The 27,962-nt window shown below is 51.6% G+C and overlaps 1 protein-coding gene and 1 long non-coding RNA gene across 3 annotated transcripts in view; both read right to left on the reverse strand.

Moving 5' to 3' along the window:
* LOC147600436 (uncharacterized) overlaps nt 1-27,962 on the reverse strand; it is a 759,986-nt gene that overhangs the window by 533,296 nt on the left and 198,728 nt on the right. The gene's annotated exons all lie outside the window — the stretch shown is intronic.
* LOC147600445 (inositol 1,4,5-trisphosphate receptor-interacting protein-like 1) lies at nt 2,297-27,030 on the reverse strand. Of its 2 annotated transcripts, XM_086748813.1 has the most exons (4): nt 26,701-26,934; nt 26,328-26,631; nt 15,741-15,745; nt 2,297-3,118 (listed from the first exon to the last, which is right to left on the reverse strand). In XM_086748813.1, the coding sequence occupies exons 1-4, from the start codon at nt 26,932-26,934 to the stop codon at nt 2,297-2,299; spliced, it is 1,365 nt and encodes a 454-aa protein (XP_086604939.1). The 2 variants fall into 2 exon arrangements, with proteins under 2 accessions (XP_086604939.1, XP_086604938.1); XM_086748812.1 differs by having other exon boundaries at nt 26,328-27,030.

Here is a 27,962-nt window from a genome sequence, read left to right on the forward strand (position 1 = left end):
ACTCATTCTTTTGACCATTCTCCGGCTTCGCTACTCTACTTTGGCTGTGCTGCACCAACCCCAGCACCCTCACCTTGGAGTGACGGGCCCGGAACTGAACACACTACTTGAGCTGTGGCCTCACCAGAGCCAAGTACAAAGGGACAACCACTTCCCTGTAACCACTGGCGTCATTATTTCTGACACAAGCCAGGATGCTGTTGGCCTATGTGATGGTTTAGCCCAAATCACCACACAGTTTCTCGCTCACTCTCCCCCTCCCCAGGGAGATGGGGGAGAGAATTGGGAAGGAAGGAGAACTCGTGTGTTGAGATGAAGACAATTTACTAAAATAAAAGGGAAAACGACAATAATAACAGAATATAAGGATATTAAAAATATACAAAGTGCACAATATGTGTTTTCTCACCACCCGATGTCCCAATGACCGATACAGCCCGTCCCGAGCAGCGATCACAGAAACAAAACCGAGCAGCAATCAAAGGAGCAAAAGGGAGCCAGCAAGGTAGGGGGAACGATGCCAGCAAAAACAAGCAGGAAGGATGGATGCCAGGAAGGCAGATACCCACCCTCGCCTGCCCCCACTTATATACTGAGCATGGCGTTTATGGCATGGAATACTCTCTTTGGCCAGTTTGGATCAATTATGCTGTCTGTCTTTCTCCCCGCTTCCTGCATCTGCAAATTAGCGAGACTCGGAAAGCAGGACGGTGTCCTTGGTCTCATTCACAACAACTGGTATCATCAGGGTGTTTATCAACATTCTTCACACACAAAATCCAAAACATACCAGCTACTGAGAGGAAAAATTAACTCCATCCCTGCCAAAACCAGGACAGCCTACCTGGCCACCAGGGCCACCTCTAAACTATGTCCCTAAGCGCCACGTCTACACATCATTTAAATGCCTCCAGGCATGCTGCCTCAACCACTTCCCTGGGTGGCCTGTTCCAATGCTCCAGTGAGCCTGATTTTAGCCCTTCCCCGCTTCCAAGCTAGTTTCAATCAGCCCCGCTAACTCGTGAGCACAAATGCTTTTCCCTCACTGAGAACGGTGAATCTTGTCATGCCCCAGCAGGCCTGGTGTCACGTAGAATATCCCATGCCTGAAAAAACCCCAAATTCTGGCAGTGATGCCAGCCGCAGAGCAAGGTCTTAATATGTTGCGTCTGCCTGTTTCTTTCGATGTCATTCCCTACAGCTGGGATGACAGAGGAGAATGCTACCTGTGCTCCTGACCCCTTTACTCGTCCCCACCAGGCCCTCTGAAGTCACTTTTGTCTGCCCTTGGGCCTCTCGTCACCACTTGGTTGCTACCCACGTGAAGAAGCAAGAGCACCGAACAATGTGAGGGCTGTCCAAGGCTAGGAAGCTTCTGAGTAACATCTTCACCCCAAGCCCCAGGGAGGCAGAACGCTTCCGATTCTCTCCACCATCCCGCTGGGGGAAGGTGATTGAAGAGCCTTGTGAGGCCAAACTGCCTACTGGGATTAAGCCAGGAGCCCTGGGAAGGCAAAGCCCAGTGAATCAGCAAACCAGAGCCCACGGCATCAGCTCTCCTGCAAAACGCTCCCTGACTTTGCGGCAGCAGAGCGGTCTGCACCCTATGCCCACGATCCTTGGCAAAGTGAGGTGTGGACACTGACAGACGCAGCATTTGTTCAAACAAGGGATTTATTGGCATCTTGGAACAGAGTAAAGCTTCCAGAGGGAATGGAGTCTCTCAAAATGGGGGGTGCCGCCTCTGTCCAGGTGGTAACAGGAGTCTCTGTCGGAAGGCTCCTTGCAGCGGCATCGTCAGCTGCGTCGTGTCCCAGTCCCCAGGATGCGTTTTTGCTGTGGAGGAAAGGTGCGGCAGCAATTCCCCCTGCCGACAGAGCAGCGTGTCCTCCACGTGCAGCATGCTCAGTCCAGCAGCACCAGCTGCCCAGGGAGTGCCTAGGACGGGCAGATTCTCCAGCTGGACTCCAGTGAACACACTGGAGTGCCCATCAGCAGTGCCTCTCGCTCGGTGCCGCCACAGCTGGGGCTGCCAGCAAGTATTTCTGTGCCCGTGTGAAATCGTCATCCTGAGAGCCCCAGCGTGAGGGGAAAGCAGGACGGAACTCATCTTTGTCGCCACTGTAGTTGTCGCCAACTGCTGTGAGGGGAACAACGCTGCTCTTGGCAGAGGGCTGCCGCGCAGGGTGTTCCCTTTCCTTCCTGTGTCCCGCATTCTCCCCTTTTTTCCCTGCAGTAAGAGGTCGTTGTCTGTCGTCAGCTGTGAGACCCACAACGGAAGATCTGTGCATAAATTTCAGCGGCCATAGAGCAGCAGCCTTGAGAGTTGATCTTGCAGCTCATTGAACTCCTGCAGTGCCTTGGCATGGGCATCCGGATCCTGTTGCAGGTGCTGGAAGAGGTTGAATGGCTCAGCCGATTGTAAGTCTGGGGGCAAGACGATCTCCTCAGGAACGCTCTCATTGCCTAAGAAGAAGTGGTCAAGGCGTTTCTTCTCCAGGCAGAGGTGCAGGTACTGCATGATGTCCTGCAGCCGTGGCAGGAGATCCCTCCTGCGCCAGCCTGACAGGGGTATGGTGGTCAGGAGGTGCATCACAACTGTCTTCAAGGTAGCGGTGGAAAAGCCTATGCCCACCAGGATGCGGGCGAAGAGCTGCAGGCAGTTGAGGTGGAAGCTGTCATGCGGGGCCCGCCTGGCCACGTGCCTGAAGAACTTTGCCTCTGCCACAGCATAGCTCTCCGGCCACATTGTCGCTGGGGTGAAGAGGGCCTCTGTACTCTCACTGCTCACAAAGATGTCCGAATTGTCTTGCTGCACCCCAAACATCAACTCAATAAGGGGGCTTTTTTTGGATCTTCTTGTCACCTGGAATTTGCAGGAGCGGCTGGAGGGCAGTACCTTTAGACGGTATTGGCACGACTGAGGCAAAAGCAGCCAGGCTGCCTTCACCAGTAGCTGGAACCAGCGGGCAGTTTTCTGCACGTCGAGGTTGGTACCCGTGCAGAGGATGCCTAGGAGGCTAGGATCCCGATTCCTCCTCAGCTCCGGCTCGGGGTTGTGGAGGAAGCACAGCATCTCTCCTGCCAGCCGCTCCCTCGTACAGGTGCACAATAACAACTCAATACAGACAATCTGGCTTAAAAAAAAAAAAAAAAAGGGGAGATTCAATAGAGGCTTACATGAACCTACTTGATATTGTAGTAAAATAAGGTCAGGAGTACCAAAAAAGGCCATAGGAGGACCATGTTATTTTTGAAAATTGATAATGTTTGCTCCATCTATGAGAATATTACGGTATCATACTCGAGCAAGAAGATTGCTAAAAGTATTGACTCCCCATTGTGACAGCAATTTAACCCTGTTGGGTACAGCTGAGCGGATAGCATTATCTTTATTTGTTCCTTGGCCAGCAACTGCAAAAACTTTAGCTAACTTAAATAAATTAGCTTGTTGGGCACAAAAGCAAATGAATTTAACCTCTAGCATGTTATCAGGATTATTAGAAGACATGGATAGTATGCGTCATGATATTTTTGCAGAATCTAGCAGTCATTGATTTTTTGTTATTAGCGCATAAGTGGGTCTGGATTGTTTAAAACAGAAAGGGGGATTTGTTGGATACCTGGAGTATCAGGGACACTTAGTGAACAATCCAGACCAAATGGAATTGTTCTATTTGTGAGCAGCGGGCCTCAAGGACATCGCTACAGACGCCTGTAAGAAAGTACTGAAGCCACCTGTGAGAAAATAATGAGGCCGCCTGTGAGAAAGTAATGAAGCTTCCTGTGAGAAAGTAAATGAAGCAACCTTGAAGAAGATCGTAAATAACTTTGAGAAAGTGAAAACATGAAAAGTACGGGACTTTCCAGGTTAACTAACTGCAAGTAGGAGGGATATGCAAATGTAACCATTAGAGCTTAAGCCAATCACGCAATGACTAGTAGGCATATTTTATCTTAGCAATATAAATATGTGCACCCGGGACTAATAAATCGAACTACGCTTATTACTCATATTGAGTCTTTGTCGTACGTTTCTCTGTCGCTCGCACATCAAAGCCATGTCTCTCTAGTTTAGAGAGAAGGATGTCATGCAGGACAGTGTCAAAAGCTTTGCACAAGTCCAGGCAGATGACACCCATTGCTGTCACCCCATCATAGAAGGCCACCAAATTGGTCAGGCACAACCTGCCCTTGGTGAAGCCATGTTGGCTGTCACAAACCACCTCCTTGCTCTCCATGTGCCTGAGCATGGTTTCCAGGAGAATCTGCTCCATGACCTTGCCAGGCACAGAGGTGAGGCTGACTGGCCTGTAGTTGCCCGGGTCCTCCTTGTTCCCCTTTTTAAAAATGGGAGTTATGTTCCCTCTCTTCCAGTCATCCACGCAGGCCTCCTGGCCTTTTTGCCCGACTTGTTCTTCATCAGGATGCACCTCTGCTGAGCTTGGAGGAGGTGCTCCTTGAATGTGGACCAACTTTCCTGGGCCCCTCTTCCCTCCAGGGCCGCCTCCCATGGCACTTTGCCCATCAGGTCCCTGAAGAGGCCGAAGTCCGCCTTCTTGAAGTCTAGGGCTGAGAGCTTGCCATGTAGTTTCCTTGCTGCCCCATGGATCTTGAACTCCACCGTGTCATGGTTGCTGTAGCCAAGGCTGTCCTTCAGTTTCACATCCCCCACCAGCCCCTCCCTGTTGGTGAGCACAAGGTCGAGCATGGCACCCCTCCTTGTCGGCTGCTCTATTGCCTGCAGGAGGAAGTTGTCATCCACGCATTCCAGGAACCTCCTGGACTGCCTGTGCCCTGCCATGTTGGCTCTCCAACAGATGTCAGGGTGGTTGAAGTCCCCCATGAGGACCAGGGCCCGTGACCGTGAGGGTGCTCCTATTTGGCTATAGAGCGCCTCGTTTGCTCTGTCCTCCTGGCCAGGCGGCCTGTAACAGACCCCCACCGTAACAACCCCTGTCTGTCCCCGTCCTCTAATCTTGACCCATAAGCTCTCTGTCAGCTCCTCCTCCATCCCCAGGCCGAGCTCCATGCACTCCAGCCGGTTGCTGACATAGGGAGCGACACCCCCTCCTCGTCTCCCCTTCGTGTCCTTTCTAAAAACCCTATACCCTTCCATGTTGACGCTCCAGTCATACCAGTCATCCCACCACGTCTCCATGATGCCAACGAGGTCGTAGCCCTGCTCGTGTGCGTGCGTCTCCAGCTCTTCCTGTTTATTCCCCATGCTGCGTGCATTGGTATATCGACACTTCAGCTGGGCCCCGAGCAAAGCGACTTGCCGGCTGGAGCGACAGGAGTTCTTTTGGACCGCAGTTTAAGTTCATTTGCACATACCTGAGATCCTTCCTCAGCTTCTGGACACTCGGTGCTGGCACTGGCGCCATGCTGACAGCAGTGGGCTGAACTGTGCTCCCCCTCCCCCAGCAACACTAGTTTAAAGCCCTCCAGACGAGTCTGGCAGGTCTTTGACCAAACACACTCTTCCCCTTCTCGGTTAGGTGCATGCCATCCGCCCCTAGCAGCCCGGGCTTCTCAAAGCACGCCCCGTGATCTAGATACCCAAAGCCCTGGCTGTAGCACCACTCCCTGAGCCACGAGTTGACCTGCCAGATACGTCTGGCCTTTTCAGGTCCCTGCCCTTCGACCGGGAGGATTGACGAGAATCCCACCTGCACCCCAGAGTCTTTGACTGTTGAACCCAGGGCGCTGAAATCCCTTTTAATGTTCCTCAGGCTGCCGCCGGCTGTGTCGCTGGCCCCCACATGAAACACCAGTAGTGGATAATAGTCGGTGGGCCGTATGAGGCTAGGTATTCTCTCGGCCACGTCCCTGATACGAGCCCCTGAGAGACAGCATACCTCCCGAGAGAGCGCATCGGGTCGGCAGATGGGTGCCTCCGTACCTCTCAGGAGGGAGTCGGCCACTACTACCACTCTTTTTCTTGGTAGCGCAGGTTATCACGCGAGCCGGTCGGGCTACCTTGCACGGCTCCCGTGCCTCCCTCGAGGTGCTGGGTCTCACTTCTTCAGTCTGCAGAGCGGCAAAGCGGTTCTGCAGGGGCACCTCGGGGTTCTGGGGAAGGTGCTTCTTCCTCCTGCTGCGCCTTGCCCTTGCAGCTTTCCATTCATTGGCATCTTCTGCCTGCTTGCTTACGTCGCGTGTCAGTGGGGGGGGTTTAGATTGGTTCACTGGATGCTGCGGTTCCGGTGCAGACTGTGCCTGGAACCAAGTATCCAGCTCCCTCTCCGCCTCCCTCATGTCCCACAGCCTCCTGACCGCCTGCTGCAGCTCAGCCACCTGCTGCAGGAGCTCCTCCACCGGGGCACACCTTCTGCAGTCAGGGCTGCCGCCTGCCCCTGCCCCGCGAGTAGGGGCCAGGCACTGCCTGCAGCCCGAGGTCTGCACCGCAGCCTCTCCCCTCGGCAGCTCCATCTGCACGGAGGCATCGACTGCCGCAGGGGGAGCCGGTGCAGGCCTCCCGGCTGGAGCTGCAGCCTTTGCTCTCAGGCGGGTGTTGGACATGTTGCCCTGAGAGTCAGGAACAGCAAATGCCCTGGGTCGGCGCCCTCCCTGATGCGCCCTGAACTCGCAAACTGCCGTGCTGCGCTCCAGGTCACGGGCGCTCCCCAGGGCCCTCTTTATAACCGGGAGAGTGGCCTGACCGCTGGTGGCCCGCTTCGGGAATCCCCTCGCCGCGCTGCACTGTGCTGCCGACTCCGAAGCTCTTGCCTCAGCAACAGTTGCTAGTCGTTAGTAGCAACTTCACTCTGATGCTAGCTAGAGTAGCTAGAGCTTGTGCAGCTGTGAGTTGACTCCAGCCATACAGCTGAGTCTTTCAGATGGGCTAGGACATGATTTTGGGAATGGTGCTGGCAGATAACCTGCTGGCGGTACACCACAGCTCAGTCACCCTATTGCACGACCCTGCCTGCTTTCAGGTTAAAGCTGGAGGGGTCAGCTGCTATCCCAGCTCCCGAGCACAAGCTGGGCAGAGAGAGTGGCTGTTACCCTCTAAAACCCTTAAAATCACACACACCGTACTAGGGGAAAGAGGGGGGTGGAGGCAGCTTTCTGAGACTGAGCTAGGCAGGACTGAGAGGAAAAAAAATCAAATCATGGTCTCCAGCACTGTAAATGCCACAGGTCTTATTGAAAACTGTAGCGTTCTTCTCCAGGCTGCTCCTTAAGAGATCCTGAATACCAGCACTCAGACCCGTCTCGTCTGCCCTCCCAGAGCAGGGACAGGCAGAGACGGACACACTGCATCTAGCTCCGAATGCCGATTCATTGCTGCGTCACAAAGCCTTTTATACTACGCGAGACCCGTACACCCGGCCGCCCCGGAACCCCATGACCTCCCTAGCCCAGCCCCTCTTCGCGTCGCACCCCCCTTTGTTGTTCCACCCCTACTATCCTATATTTTCCCCCTCTTTATGCCGTAAGCAAGTCTACTGATCTATTCTGTTACTAACTCGACTACATCAAAGACACTGCCGAGCAAGAGGATGATGATCAGCCAGGTCAGAGCAGAGAAAGGAGGCAGACACAGCACGTTCAGGGCGTCCCCTGTTGTTCCTTCTCTCTCCTCCGCTCCGAGCCACCTCTGTTTATCCCCTCAGCAGATTCAGTGAAAGAGTACTGACCAGACGTTGCTGCACACGTGGCCAGCGCATGCAACAAGGTCTGTCAAATATGTGCTCTGCAGGCTAACAGCGGTTCTGTGAGGTAGCATAGCGTATAGAATCTACATCAGTTAGCAGTGTTGATAGTGCCGATGCAATTGCGTTCCGCCCTTTTTATGCCATAAGCAAGTCCGGCTGATATACAACTGCCACTCCAACTGTCCAGCGAGACACTAAATTTTGTAGCATGCGTAACAGGATTGGCAGTGCACAGAGAGCGACACTAATGCCAATCAGCCAACCCAATAGCCCGCCAAGTCCACCGAGTATCGTGTCCATTCAACACCTGTACTCTCCAATCATGGTCCAGGACGGTCTTGGTCCATTCCCACTACAGTATGCATAGTGTGGACTCACACTGCTCCCTCGTTCCGTCACGTTCTCAAAGCGGCAAGTGGTGTTCCATTTGATATCGTCCTGTGACACCATCGATTGATTCAGCAGAGGACCATCACAGATGACCGCTAATTTGACCAGGCTGGATGGTGCTTCTCCCTGCCCCGTACAATTGCAACCAGATACTCCCACTATCAGTAAACTTGTAAGCACCTGCGAAAGAAAAGTCAGTCACTGTTAGAAGTGTTATTGACAGGGGCAGGTCGTATGCATTGGGCCGGATACCATTTTGGCCCTGATGCTGTTTGTACACAACCATAACCATATCCCATCACTAACAGGGGTATTGGCTGCTTATCCCAAGCTCCCGAAAGAGGATCCCGTACTTGTACGGTCCCTATAGGATACCGCGGACCGCCTAAATGATCCCTTATGCGCCCCTCCAGATGATTTAAGGAATAAAGCGCTCTTTGCAATATAGCAATTGGGCAGCTTTCCCACCTGTCCAGCTCTCCCCCCTCTTTAAGTCATTGCAAGCGCTGCTTTAGAGTTCGATGGGCTCTCTCCACTACTGCTTGTCCCTGATTGTTTCCTGGGATGCCAAAGGAGTGTCGCACTCCCCCTGCTGCCAGGAAAGTTGCAAAAGCTTGGCCACATTTGCTGTCCGTATTCCTAAAGCAATAATTTAATTGGTTAAAAATGTATACTGGATACAGTCACGTCTCAGCACGTATTCTCGCTTTGTCCCTTGTGCTCAGGTCCTGTTCACTTCGATACATTCACCCATATTCCCATCCGCATAACTCACTTCGCTACATTCGCGTACATTGATACACTTGCTCAAATTCCCATCCACTACATCGATGGCCTGCTGCCTGCAGAGGCCTCTGACTCACAGATTAAACAGTCCCACTGTGTCTGGATTGTTCACTATATGTCCATTGCTTTCCAAATATCCCACAAATCCCTCTTTTTGTTTTTGAACAATCCAGACTTTGGCCATTGCGTTCTGTATCGTCTTTCCTAAACAACTGAGTATACAAGGGACAATTAGTAACAAAACCAATAACACCAACAAAACAATTCCCAGCATTTTTAACACATCTCTGACCCATCCCATAATTCCCCATTTGGTAAACAGCCTGTCTAACCATCCTAGACCATCACTAACTTGCAGTTTTTGAACTTGATTTTTCATCATTTGTATAGCTTTATGGATCGATTCAGAGTGACCAGATAAATTCATACAGCACATCCCATCTAGATCTTCACAACCATGTCCATGTGCTAGCAACAAAAATCTATAGCAGCTCGATTTTGCAGCGTTGCATGTCGTATGCTATCAACATCGCTAAGCAAGCCACCTAGGGCTAGTGAAGTTAAATTACTCTGTTTCGCCAGCCAACAATCCCACTTTCGCAGATTCATTAAAGCACTTGCAACCCCTACTCCCGGGGCTAAAAAACTGGCTGCTATAATTTCACCAGGAGACCAAAATTCCACCCGATCATTGCAGTCTGATTCAAATGCATGCTGATAAACTTTCCCCTTTTGTCTTCTGAGCTTCCTTCTATGTTGAATTGCAATGGGAGGGGAGTCTCTTCCTCCTGTCAAACGTAAATAGTTCAATACATACAGCGCTTTTGCAAGTCTCTCAGACCTTCTAGTAATTTTCTACTACAGCATTCTTCTACTATTACAGACATAACAACTGCAGTAACTTTCTTACCTACAAGGCCAGTGCCTAGTTTTCTGCAGGCCTCTGTTGAAACAAGCCATAAATTCTGCTAAGAATGCCTTGTATCTTAAAGCTTCCCTTCTCATTCCATGGCTTCTTCCTGCGAGCATGATTGTATCCCTCCCCCAAGGTCAGTTTGCTTTCACTGACACCGTACTGGCTCGAGAAATACCACATCTCCCCCTTCTTTGTTTATGAGAAGAGGCTTGTTTCAACGCTTTATCTATTAAAGTTTGCACACATTCTACCACACGGAATACAGATCAAAATACATGTATAAGAAGAATGAATAAGCATCCTACAGCTATTTGTAATAAGCTTATATCAATCCACCAAAAAGATTTCTGAATATATCAAAATCATCACTTTGTTACAGTTTTTGTACTCCTTTTTGCAAGTTTTGAATACATTTGTGAATAGATTCCGAATGATCAGACAGATTCATGCAGCAAAGCCCATCAAAATCCTGACAACCATGATTTTGTGCTAATAATAAAAAATCTATTGCTGCTATAGTTGAACATCACACAATAATCCATTTTATAGAACCCAAGAGTTCTAATTCTTGGGGTTCTACAACTGCCCCAGGTAACTGTGGCATGATCGCATCCCAGTTGTCAACCCTGCCCTTGCCCATGCTTGGCAATGAAGTCACTAGCGACGGCCACGTCTCATTGTCCAAAGGCACCCCCACCAAGCATGTAGAAAATGGGTTGTTGGGGTTGGTCATAGACAAACATAGGGTTGATTGTTTGGTGAGACTGGCAATCGTGAGCCATACATCAGTTCTGGGTAAAGAAGGAACCCAAAATGCTTCAGCACCTCTACAGAGCATTAAAACAACAAACCACCACTTCAGTATCATTAACAATAACAACAAACGACAACTTGAGCACGGTGATCGTCCGGCTTGCAAATTTCTGAAAACATCTAGCGAAAATGATGGTACACGATCGATCACCGCCCATGAAAACATCAGTGTGGATAAAGGGCCTCCTCTCACCTCCCGCCCCGTTCCGGCAGGGTGAGTCCATCCCGGAAACCCCACGACTTCCCCAGATGGTGTTAACCCCAAGGAACCTTTATACTGTCCACGTTGCCCAGCCCCGACTGGTGCAACCAGCAGATTTTGCTCCTCTTTAGTTTCCGCCAAATTTTCTGCCTCGGACCTCCCATCCCCTGAGTCACCCTCTAACTTGCTTTTCTCACACTTTCCTTCGCTCCGAGATGTCTCCTCTTGCTCCCCCAGGGGCGATGGATCTGCAAATCCCATGACTGCACCAGTTAATGCCTGGTGATGATCTCATGCCGCCTTAAAAGTGTCCCATACAGCTCCCCAGGCAGGAAGGAACGCCACAGCTTCTTTGTTTCCTGCACAGGCAGACTGAAATAATTCTTCACCAGCCTTCTCTGAAGTGTTCCGATGGAAACATCTCCCTGGACTCGGAGCCATACCACGCCACATCATCCACTGGAGAAGCGTGCAGGTAGGTTTCCCATGCACCTCAGTTCCCACCTGACATGCTAAGTTTTTTAACGCGCTCACCACTGCTTCCATGGATGCCATGATATCTCAGGTGTCACACGCGTTCCCGAAGAGCACGCTTTACCCTCTTTGAGAACCGTTCCCTTCTTCCTCAGAAACCGTCCTTCTTCTCTTGTAGCACACAGCTACCTCAAGGACCTCTTCACCCGGCCAGGCCGTCATCACGTCGGGGTCACCACTTGTAGCGTTCTTCTCCAGGCTGCTCCTTAAGAGATCCTGAATACTAGCACTCAGACCCGTCTCGTCTGCCCTCCCAGAGCAGGGACACACAGAGACGGACACACTGCATCTAGCTCCAAATGCCGATTCATTGCTGCATCACAAAGCCTTTTATACTATGCGAGACCCGTACACCCGGCCGCCCCGGAACCCCATGACCTCCCTAGCCCAGCCCCTCTTCCTGTCGCACCCCTCTTTGTTGTTCCACCCCTACTATCCTATAAAAACAAAAAACAAAAAAAAAACCTGAAACAAGCTAAAAACAAACCCCAAAGCAACAACCAACAGACATTCATAAATGTTTGCCATTTCTGAGATTTATGGGTGTGAGAATCTGCTGCACACTGCTGATGGCCGCTTCCCTGCACCCTCCTCGCTTGGCTCAGGGGTCTGTGAAGGCAGGTGAGGAATTCACTGGTGTCCTCCCTGTCAGGCGAGGAGGAGGCTGAAGCAGGGCCAGAGACTGCTTGGGTCCAGGTGTAAGACATGCCCATGCGGGGGCTGCAGGGACACCAGCAGAGAGTAGACAGCATCATCCTCAAAGAGAGTCCAGCCTTCGTAGCCACTCCTCATCCCGATGTCTGGTTGCAGCAGCAGGAAGACATGATTTTAAAAAGGCTCTTGGAAGAGAATGGATGAGATCATCTGCCAGATCCTTTACCAGCGGATTCTGGTAGGCCAGATTTGTCACTGACAACTGGATATGCATTGCAAAAATCCTGGCCATAGCCCGCTCATCATCTGGATCTTCTTCACTTTCTTCCTCCTCCTGCTCTGTGTTGCTGCAGGAAATGTCCTCTTTGCTGTTTCTGTCTGACTCACAGCTTCTTTTGTGCAGGCACAAGCAGAGCCCGAAGAGCAAGACCAGGACTCCAGCAATGGCCCACAAGTGCCACTGCTGCAAGGCAGCAAAGCCCAGGACTACCCGGGCCACAGGGTGTTGTTCCTGGTTCACTGTGTCCCCCATCATCTGCTTCTGGGTCCTCGTCTCCAGTACGTGCAGAAGCTGAGCCATCTCCTGGCCCAGCTGCTCCGCACGCTGCTGCATGCGCTGACGCGTGGCTTCATCCAGCTCGTCACCGACCATCTGCAGGTGCTGGATGATGCCGGTCACAAGGAGGATGAGGAATCTTGTGGAAGCCATGTCCTGCAGGAGGAGGCAGAGAAGGGGTTCAGTGGGGCGGGGAGGGAGGGAGCTGGTGGCGGGGGGAGCAGGGACGGGAGGCAGAGGGACCTGGGTGCAGGTAGGAGAGGGGGTGAGGGAGCTGGGAGGCAGCAAGGCCTGTGCCCAGCCTTGGCAGCGGCAGCACCCTGCCCTCCCAAGGCGCTCCCACCAGCCACTGGGCCCTCGATACAGGACGATAACCCAGACCCTCGTTCCACATGTTTCTGCCCCGGCCCTCGTCCTGCCCATCCTCCCACCGCGTGCACACTCACCGCTGGACCAGGCCGTACTGGGGCAGCGCTGCCTGCCGCAGCCCCTGGTAACCGTCCCCATTGTGACCCGTCCCCTCTGCTGTCACAGGGGCCTGAGCGCATCACAGCCACGCCTGCTGCCCCACCCCGCTCTTCAGCCGCCCCTCAGCTCAGCGCCCCGCAGCTGCCCTAGTGCTACGGTTAAGGCTGCACTACAGTTAATTTGCTTCAGAGGAGCTTGCGTGGACTTCAGTTTGGCTTCAGTATCATCTGCCTGCCAGAGGTCGTCTCCCCTCACTGCACACCAGGCAAGCTCAAAGTGGAATCACAGAGTCATTCAGCTTGCAGAAGACCCATCAGTTCACTGAGTCCGAACGCAAACCTTCCTCTGCCAACTCCACCACTAAACCCTGTCCCTAAGCGCCACGTCTACTCATCTTTTAAATGCCTCCAGGCACGCTGCCTTCAACCACTTCCCTGGGTGGCCTGTTCCAATGCTTCAGAACCCCTTCAGTGAATACATTTTTCCTAATATCCAATCTAAACCTTCCCTGGAGCAACTTGAGGCCTTTCCCTCTCGTCCTATCACTTGTTACCTGGGAGAAGACAGTGACACCCAGCTTGCCACAACCTCCTTTCAGGTAGCTGTAGAGAGCAGAAAGGTCTCTCCAGGCTAAACAACCTCAGTTCCCTCAGCCGCCCCTTATTTGACTCATTCTTTTGACCATTCACCAGCTTCGCTGCTCCTCCTTGGACGGGCTCCAGCACCTCCACCTCTTCCTTGGAGTGAGAGACCCAAAACCAAACAGGCTAGTTGAGCTGTGGCCTCACCAGGGCCAAGTACAAGGGGACAGCCACTTCCCGCAACACCCCCAGCTCTTTCTCTGCTTAGTCAATCCCTTCTTTCAGCCAGCTAGCTATGCTCTGCACAATGCACGCCAGGAGATGGGACATTTTAGCTGCCAGGGCACATGCCTCCTGTGGAGTGTACCAACAATCCCATCCCCAGATACCTTCCCAAAGACCTTACACTCTGGTTTTCCACCAAGCTCCCAAAGGAGATTCCTGGTCAGCCAAGCCAGCCTTCTACCCCTCTTGCTTGACTTGTGACACATTGGAATTGCCGCTCCTGTGCTCTTACGAAATGACTCTGAAAAAGGGGCCAGCACTTATGGACATCAATACCCTTGAAAGCAGATTCCCAGGGGACCTTTCTAACGAGTTCCTTGAGCAGCCTCAAGTCTGTTCTCCCAGAATCCAGGCTAGTAGCTCTGCGGACAGTTTTACCCATATCACCAAAGATTTTCCACTCAACCATTTCCTGATCACTATGGCCAAGAAAGCCACCAACCATCACTTCACCCACAAGACCATTTCTATGTACAATCAACAGGTTTAGGAGGAAAACTTTTCCTGGTCAGCTCCCTTAGTACCCATGTCAAAGAGTTATCTTTGACTTGGGCTTCAGGAACTTCCTGGTCTTCTTCATGTCTCTCTACAACAGTCTCAGTGAGCAGCTGGGAAGTTGAAGTTGCCCATAAGGATGACATCGGGTGACTGATCTAGAGATTTCCCTTGATTCCTTGTAGAACCACACATCATCCTGGCTGGCTGATCCATAGCAGACTCCTGTAAGAACATGTGCTTTAGTAGCTTTTGCCCTGATCTTTATGCATAGGCTCTCAACCATGTTGAGAGAGTTGTGTATGGCTGAGCCCAGAGAGTTGTGGCTGAAAGAATCGAATCCAGTTGGTGGCCGGTCACAAGTGGTGTTCCCCAGGGCTCAGTACTGCGGCCAGTTCTGTTTAATATGTTTATGAATGGGTGGATGAGAGGATTGAGTGCTCCCTCACTAAGTTTGCAGATGACACCAAATTGGGCGGCAGTGTTGATCTGCTCAAGGGGAGGAAGGCTCTGAAGAGGGATCTGGACAGGCTGGATGGATGGGCTGAGATGAATCGTATGAAGTTCAACAAGGCCAAGTGCCAGGTCCTGCTCTTGTGTCACAAGAACCCCACGTGATGCTACAGGCTTGGGGATGAATGGCTGGAAAGCTGCCCGGGGGAAAGGGACCTGGGGGTGCTGGTAGACAGCTGGCTGAACATGGGCCAGCTGTGTGCCCAGGTGGCCAAAAAAGCCAACAGCATTCTGGCTTGTATCGGGAACAGTGTGGCCAGCAGGAGCAGGGAAGTGATTGTGCCCCTGTACTTGGCACTGGTGAGGCCGCACCTCAACTAGTGTGTTCAGTTTTGGGCCCCTCAGTACAAGAACAAAAATTGAGTTGCTGGACCATGTCCAGAGAAGGGCAACGAAGCTGGTGAGGGGTCTGGAAAACAAGTCTGATGAAGAGCATCTGAGGGAACTAGGATTGTTTACTCTAGAGAAGAGGAGGCTGAGGGGAGACCTTATTGCTCTCTACAGCTACCTGAAAGGAGGTTGTAGGGAGGCGGGTGTTGGTCCCTTCTCCCAAATAACTAGTGATAGGACGAGAGGAGATGGCCTCAAGTTGTGTCAAGGGAGGTTTAGGTTGGATATTAGGAAACACTTCTTTATTGAGAGAGTGGTCAAGCACTGGAACAGGCTGCCAAAGGATGCGGAGGAGTCACCATCCCTAGAGGTGTTCCAAGAACGTGTAGACGTGGCACTTCAGGACGTGGCTTAGTAGGCATGGCAGTGTTAGGTTTATGGTTGGAAGTGATGATCTTGGAGGTCTTTTCCAACCTTAAAGATTCTATGATTCTAAGATGTCGTCCTCAGCTGCAAGCGCTGTACAGTCCAAGCCCTGCTCCACATCCAGCACCACACCTCCGCCTCACCTGCCCTGCCCCTCTATCCTGAAGAGCCTGGAAGCCTCTATCACAGCACTCCAGTCACAGGACTCTGCCGAAAAAGCCTCAACTTGCCCTGAAGGGCTAGAGGGCAGCGCCTGCATTGTATAGCGATGAGTCTGAGGCATCATCACCCAGGCTGAGCTGACGAATTTCTGGAACCAGCAGGCAGTTTTCTGCGCATCCAGGTAGGTACCGGTGCAGAGGGTGCATAGGCGGCTAGGATCTTGATTCCTCCTCAGCTCCTCCTCGGGGTGGTGGAGGAAGCACAGCATGTTCTCCACCAGCTGCTGCCCTGCGCAGCTGCACTGCAGCTCCACACGGATGCAAGAGTCCTTCAGTGGCATCTCCCTCGTGGTGCCCAGCTCCAGGTGGAAGACATGCCCACGCGGGGGCTGCAGGGGCACCAGCAGAGAGTAGACAGCATCATCCTCAAAGAGACTCCAGCCTTCGTAGCCACTCCTCATCCCGATGTCTGGTTGCAGCAGCAGGAAGACATGATTTTAAAAAGGCTCTTGGAAGAGAATGGATGAGATCGTCTGCCAGATCCTTTACCAGCGGATTCTGGTAGGCCGGATTTGTCACTGACAACTGGATACGCATTGCAAAAATCCTGGCCATAGCCTGCTCATCATCTGGATCTTCTCCTTCACTTTCTTCCTCCTCCTGCTCTGTGTTGCTGCTGGAACTCTCCTCCTTGCTACTCCTGTCTGACTCACAGCTCCTTTTGCGGAGCCACCAACAAAGCCCAAAAAACAAGACCAGGACTCCAGCAATGGCCCACAAGTGCCACTGCTGCAAGGCACCAAAGAGCAGGACTACCCAGACCACATGATGTTGTTCTTAGGTCCTTGTCTCCAGTTCCTGCAGCAGATTCCAAGGGGACCTTTCTAACTAGTTCCTTGAGCAGCCTCAAGTCTGTTCTCCCAGAACCGTTCTCCCACTCAACCGTTTCTTGATCTCTATGGGCAAGAAAGCCAACAATCATCACGTCACCCACAAGACCATTTCTGTGTACAATCAACAGGTTTAGGAGGGCACCTTTCCTGGTCGGCTGCCTTAGTACCAATGCCAAAAATGAAATGAAAGCACAATCAAAAAGCAGTTATGGAAAACATGCTCCATCCTGTGAGAAATACAGGGAAAGACAGAAACCAGAACTCTGGGGACCTGGAAGACATCAAGGCTGGAGTCTCAGGCTGTTTGCCATGTCAGAGTCACATACAGTCATCTCCAGCTTCTTGTCCATCTTCCTGTGTGTTAGTGACCTCCCCAGCTAGATTTCAGTAAGTTGGTATGTCCAGATACTGGCTCCAGTCCTGAAGGCAGTGCAGCGTGCATTAGAACAGACAGTGCTAATTAGTCCAGACCTTACTGGTGGCTGATTTACTTATGCCAGAGAGATATTTCTCTTAAAGTCCTACTAAAAGAGGATTTATCTAAGTAGTGGAACAACAGCTGCAGAACTCCAAAGATATCCTTTAATGGACTGGAGACTTTGTTCCTCTTAGAGCCCAAGAGGTACATCCCTGAGTGCAAGGGTCATAGAATCATAGAATAGTTTGAGTAGAAGGAACCTTTCAAGGCCATCCAGTCCAACCCCCCTGCAAGGACCAGGGACATCTCCAACCAGATCAGGTTGCTCAGGGCCCCGGCCAACCTGGCCTCGAATGTTTCCAGGGATGGGGCATCCACCACCTCTCTGGGCAACCTGTGCTGTGTTTCACCACCCTCAGTGTAAAAAATTTCTTCCTTATGTCTAATCTAAATTACCCTCTTTCAGTTTAAAATCATTACTCCTTGTCCTGTCGCAACAGGCCCTGGTAAAAAGTCTGTCCTCATATTTTTTATAAGCCCCCTTTAGGTACTGAAAGGCTGCAATAGGGTCTCCTTGGAGCCTTCTTTTTTCCTTTCTTCTATAGCAGGAGGTCTCCACATGGGTTCCTGCAACACCTACACACCTGACAGGATGCTGGGACACCACTGGAACCCTTGTGACATGTCACACTCAGGTTAGTGGACCAGCTGTGCCTAGGGTTCAGTGGGAGTGAGGCCTCAGCTTCATTCTGCAAAAGCATAGATTTGGCTTTCACTGCATGAGAGTGTAAAGCAGGAGCCAACAGTGTGGATGCTATGCTTAAATTTGGCAGCCCTGCAATTTTGGGATGTATATTTGAGAGAAAGGGAGAGGCAGGCAAGAGCAAGCAGTCCCTGAAAAGGTCAGAACGGCTTGAAGCAGCAGTGTAAAAGTTTCAGCATTTGCCTTGCCCCTTTCCCATTTTTTTCCTCCAGTCGTATTACTAATTCACCATGTACACCAGCAGCTCAGCACAGGTTATTGAGACAGTGTTCATGTGCCAGCAGAGTTCACTTCTTTCCTACCAGTCTTTTATGCTTTACAGCAGTCTCGGATTTAAAGCCTATTTGACCCTAGAACAAAGACCAGGAAAGTGAAGTTTATTTCCCACCCACAACTGGCAGGCCAGCAAACATTTTAACAGGTGGTTTGAAAAGAAGAAACAAGTGGGAAATAATATGAAAGGCCACCGGTATTTCACAAGCCAAAATAATGCACAAAGAGCTGTGCAGTGGTGAGGTCTCAGGATCAAGTCTGTTGCTGCTCACCATCCATGACAATTAAGGGCTGGAGTTTTCATCCTTGAAAGTGTTATCCATTCAGATCCTAATAACCAGACATAACAAGCATCACACTCACACATATACGGGGAAAGCATTAGACCTACCTATTGTGGAGACAACTGTGCCTGCAAAGAAGAAGGAGTTACTGAAATCCCAGTTGCTGTCTTCAATCTGTGATTCGTTTCCAACAGGGTATACTCCATTCTGAATGGCTTCAGTCAGATTCCGGGAGGGAAAGCAAAGTTTGCTATCAATATGGCAGCTTTTCTTGTGTGCTTGCTGCAAGAATACTACAGATTTAGCCAATTACTGCTCCTTTCCTGTGAATATCACTCACCCGTCCTCAGTGATACTCTGACACTATCCACACCTTTGCTTACAAAGTTGAGTAGCAGCTAAATAGTGGTTTTGAGTATTAGTCTTATGCCCTGTTTATGCTGACTGCTGTAATGGGTGTTAGGAGAACTTGTTTCTTTTAGTGTCGTCAAGGACCTCGATTCTTTTAGGCTAAGTACTTTGGAAAAAGTGATCCGATAGATGACTAGGACATGGCAGACCAAGACAGTCCACTGCAACTCAATCCTTATCTCAAATTCCTCGAGCCCTACGTTGGGCGCCAAAATAACTGTCGTAGTTCAGCCCTGATCAGGACCAGACTACGCAGTCTCTCTCTCACTCCCCCCACCCTCCGAGAGAACAGGGAGAGAAAATAGAAGGAAAAACAGCTCGAGGTTTGAGATAAGGACAGGGAGAAATCCTTAAAGTTACCGTCACGGGCAAAACAGACTCGACCTGGGAAAAACTATTCATTTATTACTACAAACAGCAGCGTAATGAGACAGAGAACAAGATAACCTCCATCCACCCCTCCCTCTTCCCAAGCTTAACATTATCTCTACTACCTTCCCCTCCCTGAGCGGCACAGGGGGGAAGAGGGAATGGGGATTGCGGTCAGTTCATCATATGTTGTTCTATGCCGCTGCTTCATGGTTGGGGGAAGAACTACTCACATTTCTCCCCTGCTCCAGCGTTGGGTCCCACCCCTACGCCACAGTCCTTCGTGGAACTGCTCCGGCGTGGGTCATCTCTTCCACGGCTGCAGTCCCTCTAGAACAGCTGTCCCAGCGGGCCCTCCACGGGCCACAGCTGCCTTCAGGCATCCACCTCCCCTGGTGTGGGGTCCTTCACGGGCTCCAAGTGGATCTCTGCTCCTCCATGGGCTTCCATGGGCTGCAGGGGGACAACCTGCTCCACCATGGTCATCACCACAGGCTGCAGGGGAATCTTGGCCAGGAGCCGCATTACTCCTCCCCCTCCTTCTGAACTGACCTTGGCGTCTGCAGCCGTTCCTCACAACAGGCTGGTAGATGTCTCTCAGGATCTTTTTTACATCTTATTCACTTCTCATCTCCTCTCCACTTCTTACAGCCAGGCTGGACCGAGTCGGGCCCAGTTGGCCGCCTGGCGAGAGGCCAGAGGGTGAGGCCTGCAAGACCCATGAGGCCTGCGCCTCCCCCTCTGCACCTCTGCCCCCGCTCAGCTTCTTCACATCTTCTCTCCTCTCTTTTTTTTTTCCTGTTTTCCCATTCTTAAATACGTTATTGCAGAGGCATTATCACGGGACATTCTGCTATGAATCGGCTCGGCCTTGGCCAGCAGTGGGTCCGCCCTAGGCCTGGCCAAGTCCTCTGAACAAAGGGGAGCGACTTCTAGCAGTTTCCTACAGAAGCTACCACCTTAGGCCCCCCCTACTAAACAAAACCACGACAGTGACGGAGTGGCTAGTTGCTGGTTTTGAGTTTCCCTTGAGATGGCAGTGGTGGATCCAGGATTTAATCACCCACCTGCATGCAGGCACACTGAGCAGTGACTCTGATCCCTCCCAGTTGGGCATCAATGAGTTACAGCAGGGTGCACGCGACATACACAGAGAATTTCATTTTAAGGCTGTACTCTGATTAGTGACGCATATTTAAATTCAGAGCAAGTCCATTGATTTGCAGAGCGTTACTCTTGGTGTGCCCACAATCAGAATTCAGCCTGACATATACACTCTTCTCCAACGGCATGCATGGACACACATGAGCATATTTATCTGGTGGCCTTTGAGATGAGGTCAGATGAACATCTGTCAGAGAAGGTTTGGGCTGAGTTGAGGCTGCCCTGCCACAGGGGATTTGACTAGATGTTTCTCCCAAGCCCCTGCAACCCCATAATCTATCACGTTATGCATTTCTTCCCTTCTTGCTCGGTTTTAATTCTAAGTGCTATTAATATTTTTTAAAGTTAAAAAAAAAAACAAAACCAAAATACTATCCGGCTTTCCCTGTCTTTAGCAAACAGAGAACATTGGACTGGACATCTGACAGGCAGGCTGGTTTGTAGTGTTCTGGTTTTGTTTAGTGAGGGGGGGCTACGGTGGCAGCTTCTGTAGGAAACTGCTGGAAGTTGTTTCCCCTTTGTTCAGTGGACTCGGCCGGGCCTAGGGCGGACCCGCTGCTGGCCAAGGCGGAGCCAATGGATAGAAAAATGTTCCCTGGTAACACCTCTGTGATAAGGTATTTAAGAAGGGGAAAACAGAAAAAAAAAAAAAAAAAGAAGGAGAGAAGATGTGAGGAAGCTGAGTAAGGGCAGAGAGGGGGAGGCGCGAGCCTTGTGGGCCTTGCAGGCCTCACCCTCTGGCCTCCCGCCAGGAAGACGTCTGGGCCCGACTAGGCCTGGCCTGGCTGCAAGAAGTGGAGAGGAGATGAGAAGTGAATGAAATGTGAAAAGATCCTGAGAGGCATCTGCCTGCCTGTTGTGAAGAATTTCTTCTGAGAGGAACGGCTGCAGATGCCAAGATCAGTGAAGAAGGAGGGGGAGCAGTAATGCGGCTCCTGGCCAAGATTCCCCTGCAGCCTGTGGTGATGACCATGGTGGAGCAGGTTGTCCCCCTGCAGCCCATGGAAGCCCACGGAGGAGCAGAGATCCACCTGCAGCCTGGGGAGGACCCCTTGCTGGGGCAGGCGGATGCTTGAAGGAGGGTGTGGCCCGTGGAGGGCCCGCTGGGGCAGCCATTCTGGAGGGACTGCACCCCGTGGAAGAGATGACCCACACTGGAGCAGTTTCACAGAGGACTGCAGCCCGTGGGAGGGACCCCACGCTGGAGCAGGGGAGGAATGTCAGGAGTGCTTCCCCCGACGATGAAGCAGCGGCATAAAATGATGTGTGATGAACTGACCATAATCCCCATTCCCTCTTCCCCCTGTGCTGCTCGGGGCAGGGGGAAGCTGGTAGAGATAACGTTAAGCCCGGGAAGAGGGAGGGGTGGGGGGAGGTTATCTTGTTCTCTTTCTCATTATCCTGCTTTGCTTTTAATAATAAACAAATAATTTTCCCCAAGTCGAGTCTGTTTTGCCCGTCACAGTCACTTTAAGGCTCTCTCCCTGTCCTTATCTCAAACTTTGAGCCTTTTTCTTATATTATGTCTCCCTGTTCTCTCGGAGGGTTGGGGAGTAAGAGAGACTGCGTAGTCTGGTCCCAAGCAGGGCTAAACTACAACGTACAGGAACAGCCTAGATAAAATCCAGGGCTGAGCCCTGCCAAAGGCAAGACACAAACTGGAATAAACTGCAGCAGAAAAGTCTTCGCCCATCTTCCTCCCTCACTATCTTTTTTGCTGGTGTCCCAGAAAATCAAAGCTAACAGAAATTATTCCACAGCCCTTGTACAAAAATTTCATTGCCTTGAAAAGGTCCTCTTTTTTTTTTTTCCTCCTCTCCTACCTGCAAATAAAGAACAATCCAAGGTGAAGAGGGTGCATGCATATGTGAACGGGGGGCTGGATTGCTGGTTGTGTTATTAAAATACCAGTTCTTCCCCTTCTTTCCTTATCCTGCAAACTGGCCCCTTGAGAGCTCCATTAGTTTCCCATGCCCAAATGCTTACAGCAACGCTATTTGCACTGCGCATTTTATTCTGCATTGTAGAAGACAGAGCTGGGAAATACTAAAGATGCGGAGACAACCATGCTCATTCTCAGCTTCCTGTGCCATGACCAGAAACACCTTTCCCTTGGCCAGGCTACCTGTTTCGCTTCTGCAGCACCTTCAAAAAGTAAACCCTAACTATGCCACCCTCCTTGTAGTGATTTAGGCTTCTTTTTTTTTCACTTAACAGAGTATTTCAAACTTTGCCATATTGTCCCTTTGTGCTATCCATGACACCATTTAAGTGGCAACCACGCCCATCCATTTCAGCCAGCCTCATTTTTCCTAATATGCCACCCATTGTAGACCAGCACAGCCCCACCGAAAGCTGAGTCAACAGGAGGCAAGACCCCAATCAGAGTGACCTGCGGGCTCAGACCAGAGAGTAGGCTTGGGGTCTAGTAAAATAATACAAATGACCACATCAATCGGAAGGCAGTGAAAGTTATTTGTGTAGCAAGGCTGACTAGGAGAAAACATCACGGGGAAACAGGAGGGAGAAAGGTCTTCCTTAGGGCTGGCACTTACCTTCATAAACTGCTCCATCTCTGCCACCGTGAGGTGGGTGAAGTTCTGCAGAAAAGCCTCTTTCATCTGAGCAGCTGCTATTTTCTCCTGCTTCTCAGCGGTCCTCTCCAGTGCCTGGAACACAGCCGCACCCACCAGCAGGTAGACAAAGTAGCCAACCATCAGCAAACCGGTCTGCAGCTTGCCACTGCACATGGCCTTTGGTGAAACACAGCAAGGGACGGGGAGTGAAAGGCAGCACTTGGTAAATTGCTTCACTCCTGGGAAGCCTCCTCTAGGCAGGAAGAGCCCTTCCAGATCCAGTTTCCGCTGGGATCGCGTGCTGGCAGGGACAGCAAGCTGTCAAATACACTCATGGGGAAGTTGGGAAAAAAGCAAACAAACCAACCAAATCCAACCTCCCAGCAAAACCTTTCCACACTCTGGCCTGCATGCTGTTTAGGGATTTCCTCTTGTCTGTGAAACTCTGCCTTGCTGAGTTCTCAGGAAATGTGGGTCAGGATGTAAGGAGCTGGCAGACGGCCATCTCCTGCTCAAGAGCCTCTGGGGACAAGTGAGGATAGCCTGCAAAGGGCCCACAGGGGAGTTTGCTTGGGAAAACATTATTTTCCCTCCTCCGTCTCCTGTCAAATCTGAGAAATGGACCCCAGGGCAAGCCTCGATGAACCCAGAAACCCCTTCTCGCCTTGCGTTCAGGGGTAGCTTCAGGAAAATGCAGCTGGGCTGCTCTCCTGGGCTTCGCTTCTCCACTTGCACTGCAAGGCAGGGTCTTGCAGCTCTGCATGGCCACAGCTTACAGCAAAATCTTGGGCACAGAGGTAAAGGGCTGCAGGTTGCTTATGTGCCAACCTGAGCAGATTTTCTTACATTTCCTATGTAGTGTATCCAAGAGAGAACATTACAGTGTCACTGGGTGCACAGTTTATTGGATGAAAAAATGGTTATGACATCAGACTCGTAGAATCAAAGACTTGTTTAGGTAGGAAAAGACCCTTAATCTCACTGAGTCCAACCGCAAACCTAACACTACCAACTCCAACACTAAAACATGTCCCTAAGCGCCATGTCTACATATTGTTTAAACAGCTCCAGGAATGCTGCCTCAACCACTTCCATGGGCGGTCTGTTGCAACACTTGATTGAATTGAATAAATTTTTGCCAATATCCAATCTAAACATACCCTGGTGCAACTTGAGGATGTTCCTTCTTGTCCTATCATTTGCTACCTGGGAAAAGAGCTCAACATCCACCTCGACACAACCCACTTTCAGATAGTTTTGCAGAGTGATAAGACCTCCCCTGAGCCTCCTTTTCTCCAGACTAAACAGCTCCAGTTCCCTCAGCCACTCCTCATAAGACTTGATCTCCAGACTATTCACCAGCTTTGCTGCTCTTCTTTGGCTGGACTCCAGCACCTCAATGTCCTCCTTGGAGTGAGGGGCCCAAAAGTGAACACATTAGGTGAGCTGTGGCCTCACAGGGCCAAGTACAAAGGGACAATCACTTCCCTAGTTCCACTGGCCACATTACTTCTCATACAAGCTAGGATGCTCTTGTCCATTTTGGCCACCAGGGAGAAGCGCCCAGGTCCTTGTCTGCCAGGCAGCTTTCCAGGCACTCTTCCCCAAGCATTGCATGGGGGTGGTATGAGCCAAGGGCAGGACCTGGCCTCATGCAGTTGGCCTCAGCCCATCAATCCAGCCTCTTCAGATCCCTCTGTAGAGCCTTTCTACCTTCAAGCAGATCAACACTCCTGCCCAGCCGGGTGTCATCTGCAAACTTCTTGCACGTGCACTCGATCCTCTCATCCAGATTACTGACCAAGATATTAAAGAGAACAGGCCCCCTACTGATCCCTGGGGAACACTACTTGTGAGCGGACACCAACTAGATTGAACTCCATTCATCACAACTCTGTGTCATATATCTAAGAGCCTTGTCCAGTTCTTTCTTGAACACCAACAGGCTTGGGGCCATGACCGTTTCCTGGGAGGAGCTTGTTCCACTGCTTGACCACTCTCTCAGGGAAGAACTTTTTCCTGAGAGCCAATCTGAACTTCTGTTTATGCAGCTTTAAGCCATTCCTTCACATCCTGTCACCAGGGCCCAGAGAGAAGAAATCAGCAAGTCCCTCTCGACTCCATGTCCTGAGGAAGTTGTAGACAGCAGTGAGGTCAACCCTTGTCCACTCCTCTAAGCAGAACAAACCCTGTGTCCTCAGCCGCACTTCATAAGGACACGGCTGCTAGTCCTTTCACCATCCTTGTTGCCCTCCTTTGGACACAGTCTAATTAATTCTTATATCCTGCCTATATTGTGGAGCCCAAAGCTGCACACAGCACTTTAGGTGAGGCCACACCACTACTGAGGAAATTGGGTCAATCCCTTCTTTCGACCTGCTAGCTATGCTCTGCCTAATGCACCCCAGGAGATGGATGGCTGACAGGGCACGTCGTTGACTCGTATAGAGCGTGCCAGCAACCCAGTCCCCTAGATACCTTCCCAAAGCCCATACACTTTGGTTTGTCACCTACACTCCCAAAGGAGATTCCTGGTCAGCCAAGCCAGCCTTCTACCCCTCTTGCTTGACTTGCCACACATTGGAATTGCCCGCTCCTGTGCTCTTACCAAATGACTCTGACAAAGGGGCTGGCATGTATGGACACCAATACCTTTGGAAGCAGATTCCCAGGGGACCTTTCTAACTAGTTCCTTGAGCAGCCTCAAGTCTGTTCTCCCGGAACCGTTCTCCCACTCAACCGTTCCTTGATCACTATGGCCAAGAAAGCCAGCAATCATCCCTTCACCCAAAAGACCATTTCTACGTACAATCAACAGGTTTAGGAGGGCACCTTTCCTCGTCGGCTGCCTTAGTACCAATGTCCAAAAGGTATCTTTGACGTGGGCTTCAGGAATTTGCTGGACCACTGCATGTCTGCTGACAGTCCTGGTTAGCAGCTGGGAAGTTGAAGCTGCCCATAAAGGCGACACGGGGTGACTGATCTAGAGATTACCCTTGATTCCTTACAGAACCATACATCTGTGCCATCATCCTGCAAGAACAGCTGCTTTAGTAGATTGGTCCTGATCTTTATGCGGAGGTTTTCAATCCTGTTGAGAGTGTGGTGGATGGCTGAGCCCAGAGAGTTTGGTGGACGGAGTTAAATGCAGTTGGTGGCCATCACAAGCGGTGATCAGGGCTCAGTAGACCAGGGGAGTAGTGAATGAGTGTGGCTTCTGCTTTACCTCCTCGACTGTCCTCTCTCAACCCACACGTTATCCTGCTTTTACCCTTCAGATTCTCTCCACCATCCCGCTGCGGGAAGGTGATTGAAGAGCCTTGTGAGGCCGAACTGCCTACTGGGATTAAGCCAGGAGCCCTGGGAAGGCAAAGCCCAGTGAATCAGCAAACCAGAGCCCACGGATGCAAGAGTCCTTCAGTGGCATCTCCCTCATGGTGCCCAGCTCCAGGTGGAAGACATGCCCACGCGGGGGCTGCAGGGGCACCAGCAGAGAGTAGACAGCATCATCCTCACCAAAACTCCAGCCTTCAAAGGCCCTGCCCACCCCGATGGCTGGTTGCAGCACCGGGAAGAAACGATTTGAGAAGTGCTCTTGGAAGACGCGGAGGAGGTCACCCACCAACACTTCTACCACCCAATTCCGGTAGGCCAGATTTGGCACTGACCACTGGGTGGGCTTTGCAAAAATCCTGGGAATATCATTCTCGTCATCCAGATCTTCTCCGTCACTTTCTACCTCCTCCTGCTCTGTATTGCAGCTGGAACTCTGCACTTTTCCGCTATGGTCCACCTCACGGCTCCTTTTGCGGATCCAACAGCAGAGCATGAAGACTAGGAGCAGGACTCCAGTAATGCCCCACAAGTGCCACGGGAGCAAGGCACTGAAGAGCAGTGCTACCCGGGCCAAACCATCTTGTTCCTGGGTTCCCTGTTCCTGCATACTCTGCTCCACTTCCTGCAGCATCCGAGCCATCTCCTGGCTCAGCTGCTCCGCATGCTGCTGCATGCGCACCCGCGTGGCCTCATCCAGCTCTTCCCTGACCAAATGCAGGTGCTGGATGATGCCGGTCACAAGCACAATGAGGAATTTTGTGGCAGCCATGTCCTGCAGGAGGAGGGAGAGAAGGGGTTCAGTGGGGCTGGGTGGAAGGGAACTGGTGGCAGGGGGAGAAGGGAAGGGAGGCAGAGGGACCTGGGTGCAGGTAGGAGACGGGGCGAGGGAGCTGGGAGGCAGCAAGGCCTGCGCCCAGCCTCGGCAGCGGCAGCACCGTGCCCTCCCAAGGCGCTCCCACCAGCGCCTGGGCCCTCGATACAGGACGATAACCCAGACCCTCGTTCCACATATTTCTGCCCCGGCCCTCGTCCTGCCCATCCTCCCACCGCGTGCACACTCACCGCTGGACCAGGCCGTACTGGGGCAGCGCTGCCTGCCGCAGCCCCTGGTAACCGTCCCCATTGTGACCCGTCCCCTCTGCTGTCACAGGGGCCCGAGCGCATCACAGCCACGCCTGCCGCCCCACCCCGCCCTTCAGCCCCACCTCAGCTCAGCGCCCCGCAGCTGCCCTGGTGCAGCGGTTAAGGCTGCGCAAGAGTTAATTTGCTTCAGAGGAGCTTGCGTGGACTTCAGTTTGGCTTCAGTATCATCTGCCTGCCAAAGGTCGTCTCCCCTCACTGCACACCAGGCAAGCTCAAAGTGGAATCACAGAGTCATTCAGCTTGCAGAAGACCCATCAGTTCACTGAGTCCAAACGCAAACCTTCCTCTGCCAACTCCACCACTAAACCCTGTCCCTAAGCGCCACATCTACTCGTCTTTTAAATGCCTCCAGGCACGCTGCCTTCAACCACTTCCCTGGGTGGCCTGTTCCAATGCTTCAGAACCCCTTCAGTGAATAAATTTTTCCTAATATCCAATCTAAACCTTCCCTGGAGCAACTTGAGGCCTTTCCCTCTCGTCCTATCACTTGTTACCTGGGAGAAGACACTGACACCCAGCTTGCCACAACCTCCTTTCAGGTAGCTGTAGAGAGCGGTA

Source organism: Chlamydotis macqueenii, chromosome 5 (genome assembly GCF_036417535.1).
Source record: "Chlamydotis macqueenii isolate bChlMac1 chromosome 5, bChlMac1.mat, whole genome shotgun sequence".
Taxonomy (NCBI): Eukaryota; Metazoa; Chordata; class Aves; order Otidiformes; family Otididae; genus Chlamydotis; species Chlamydotis macqueenii.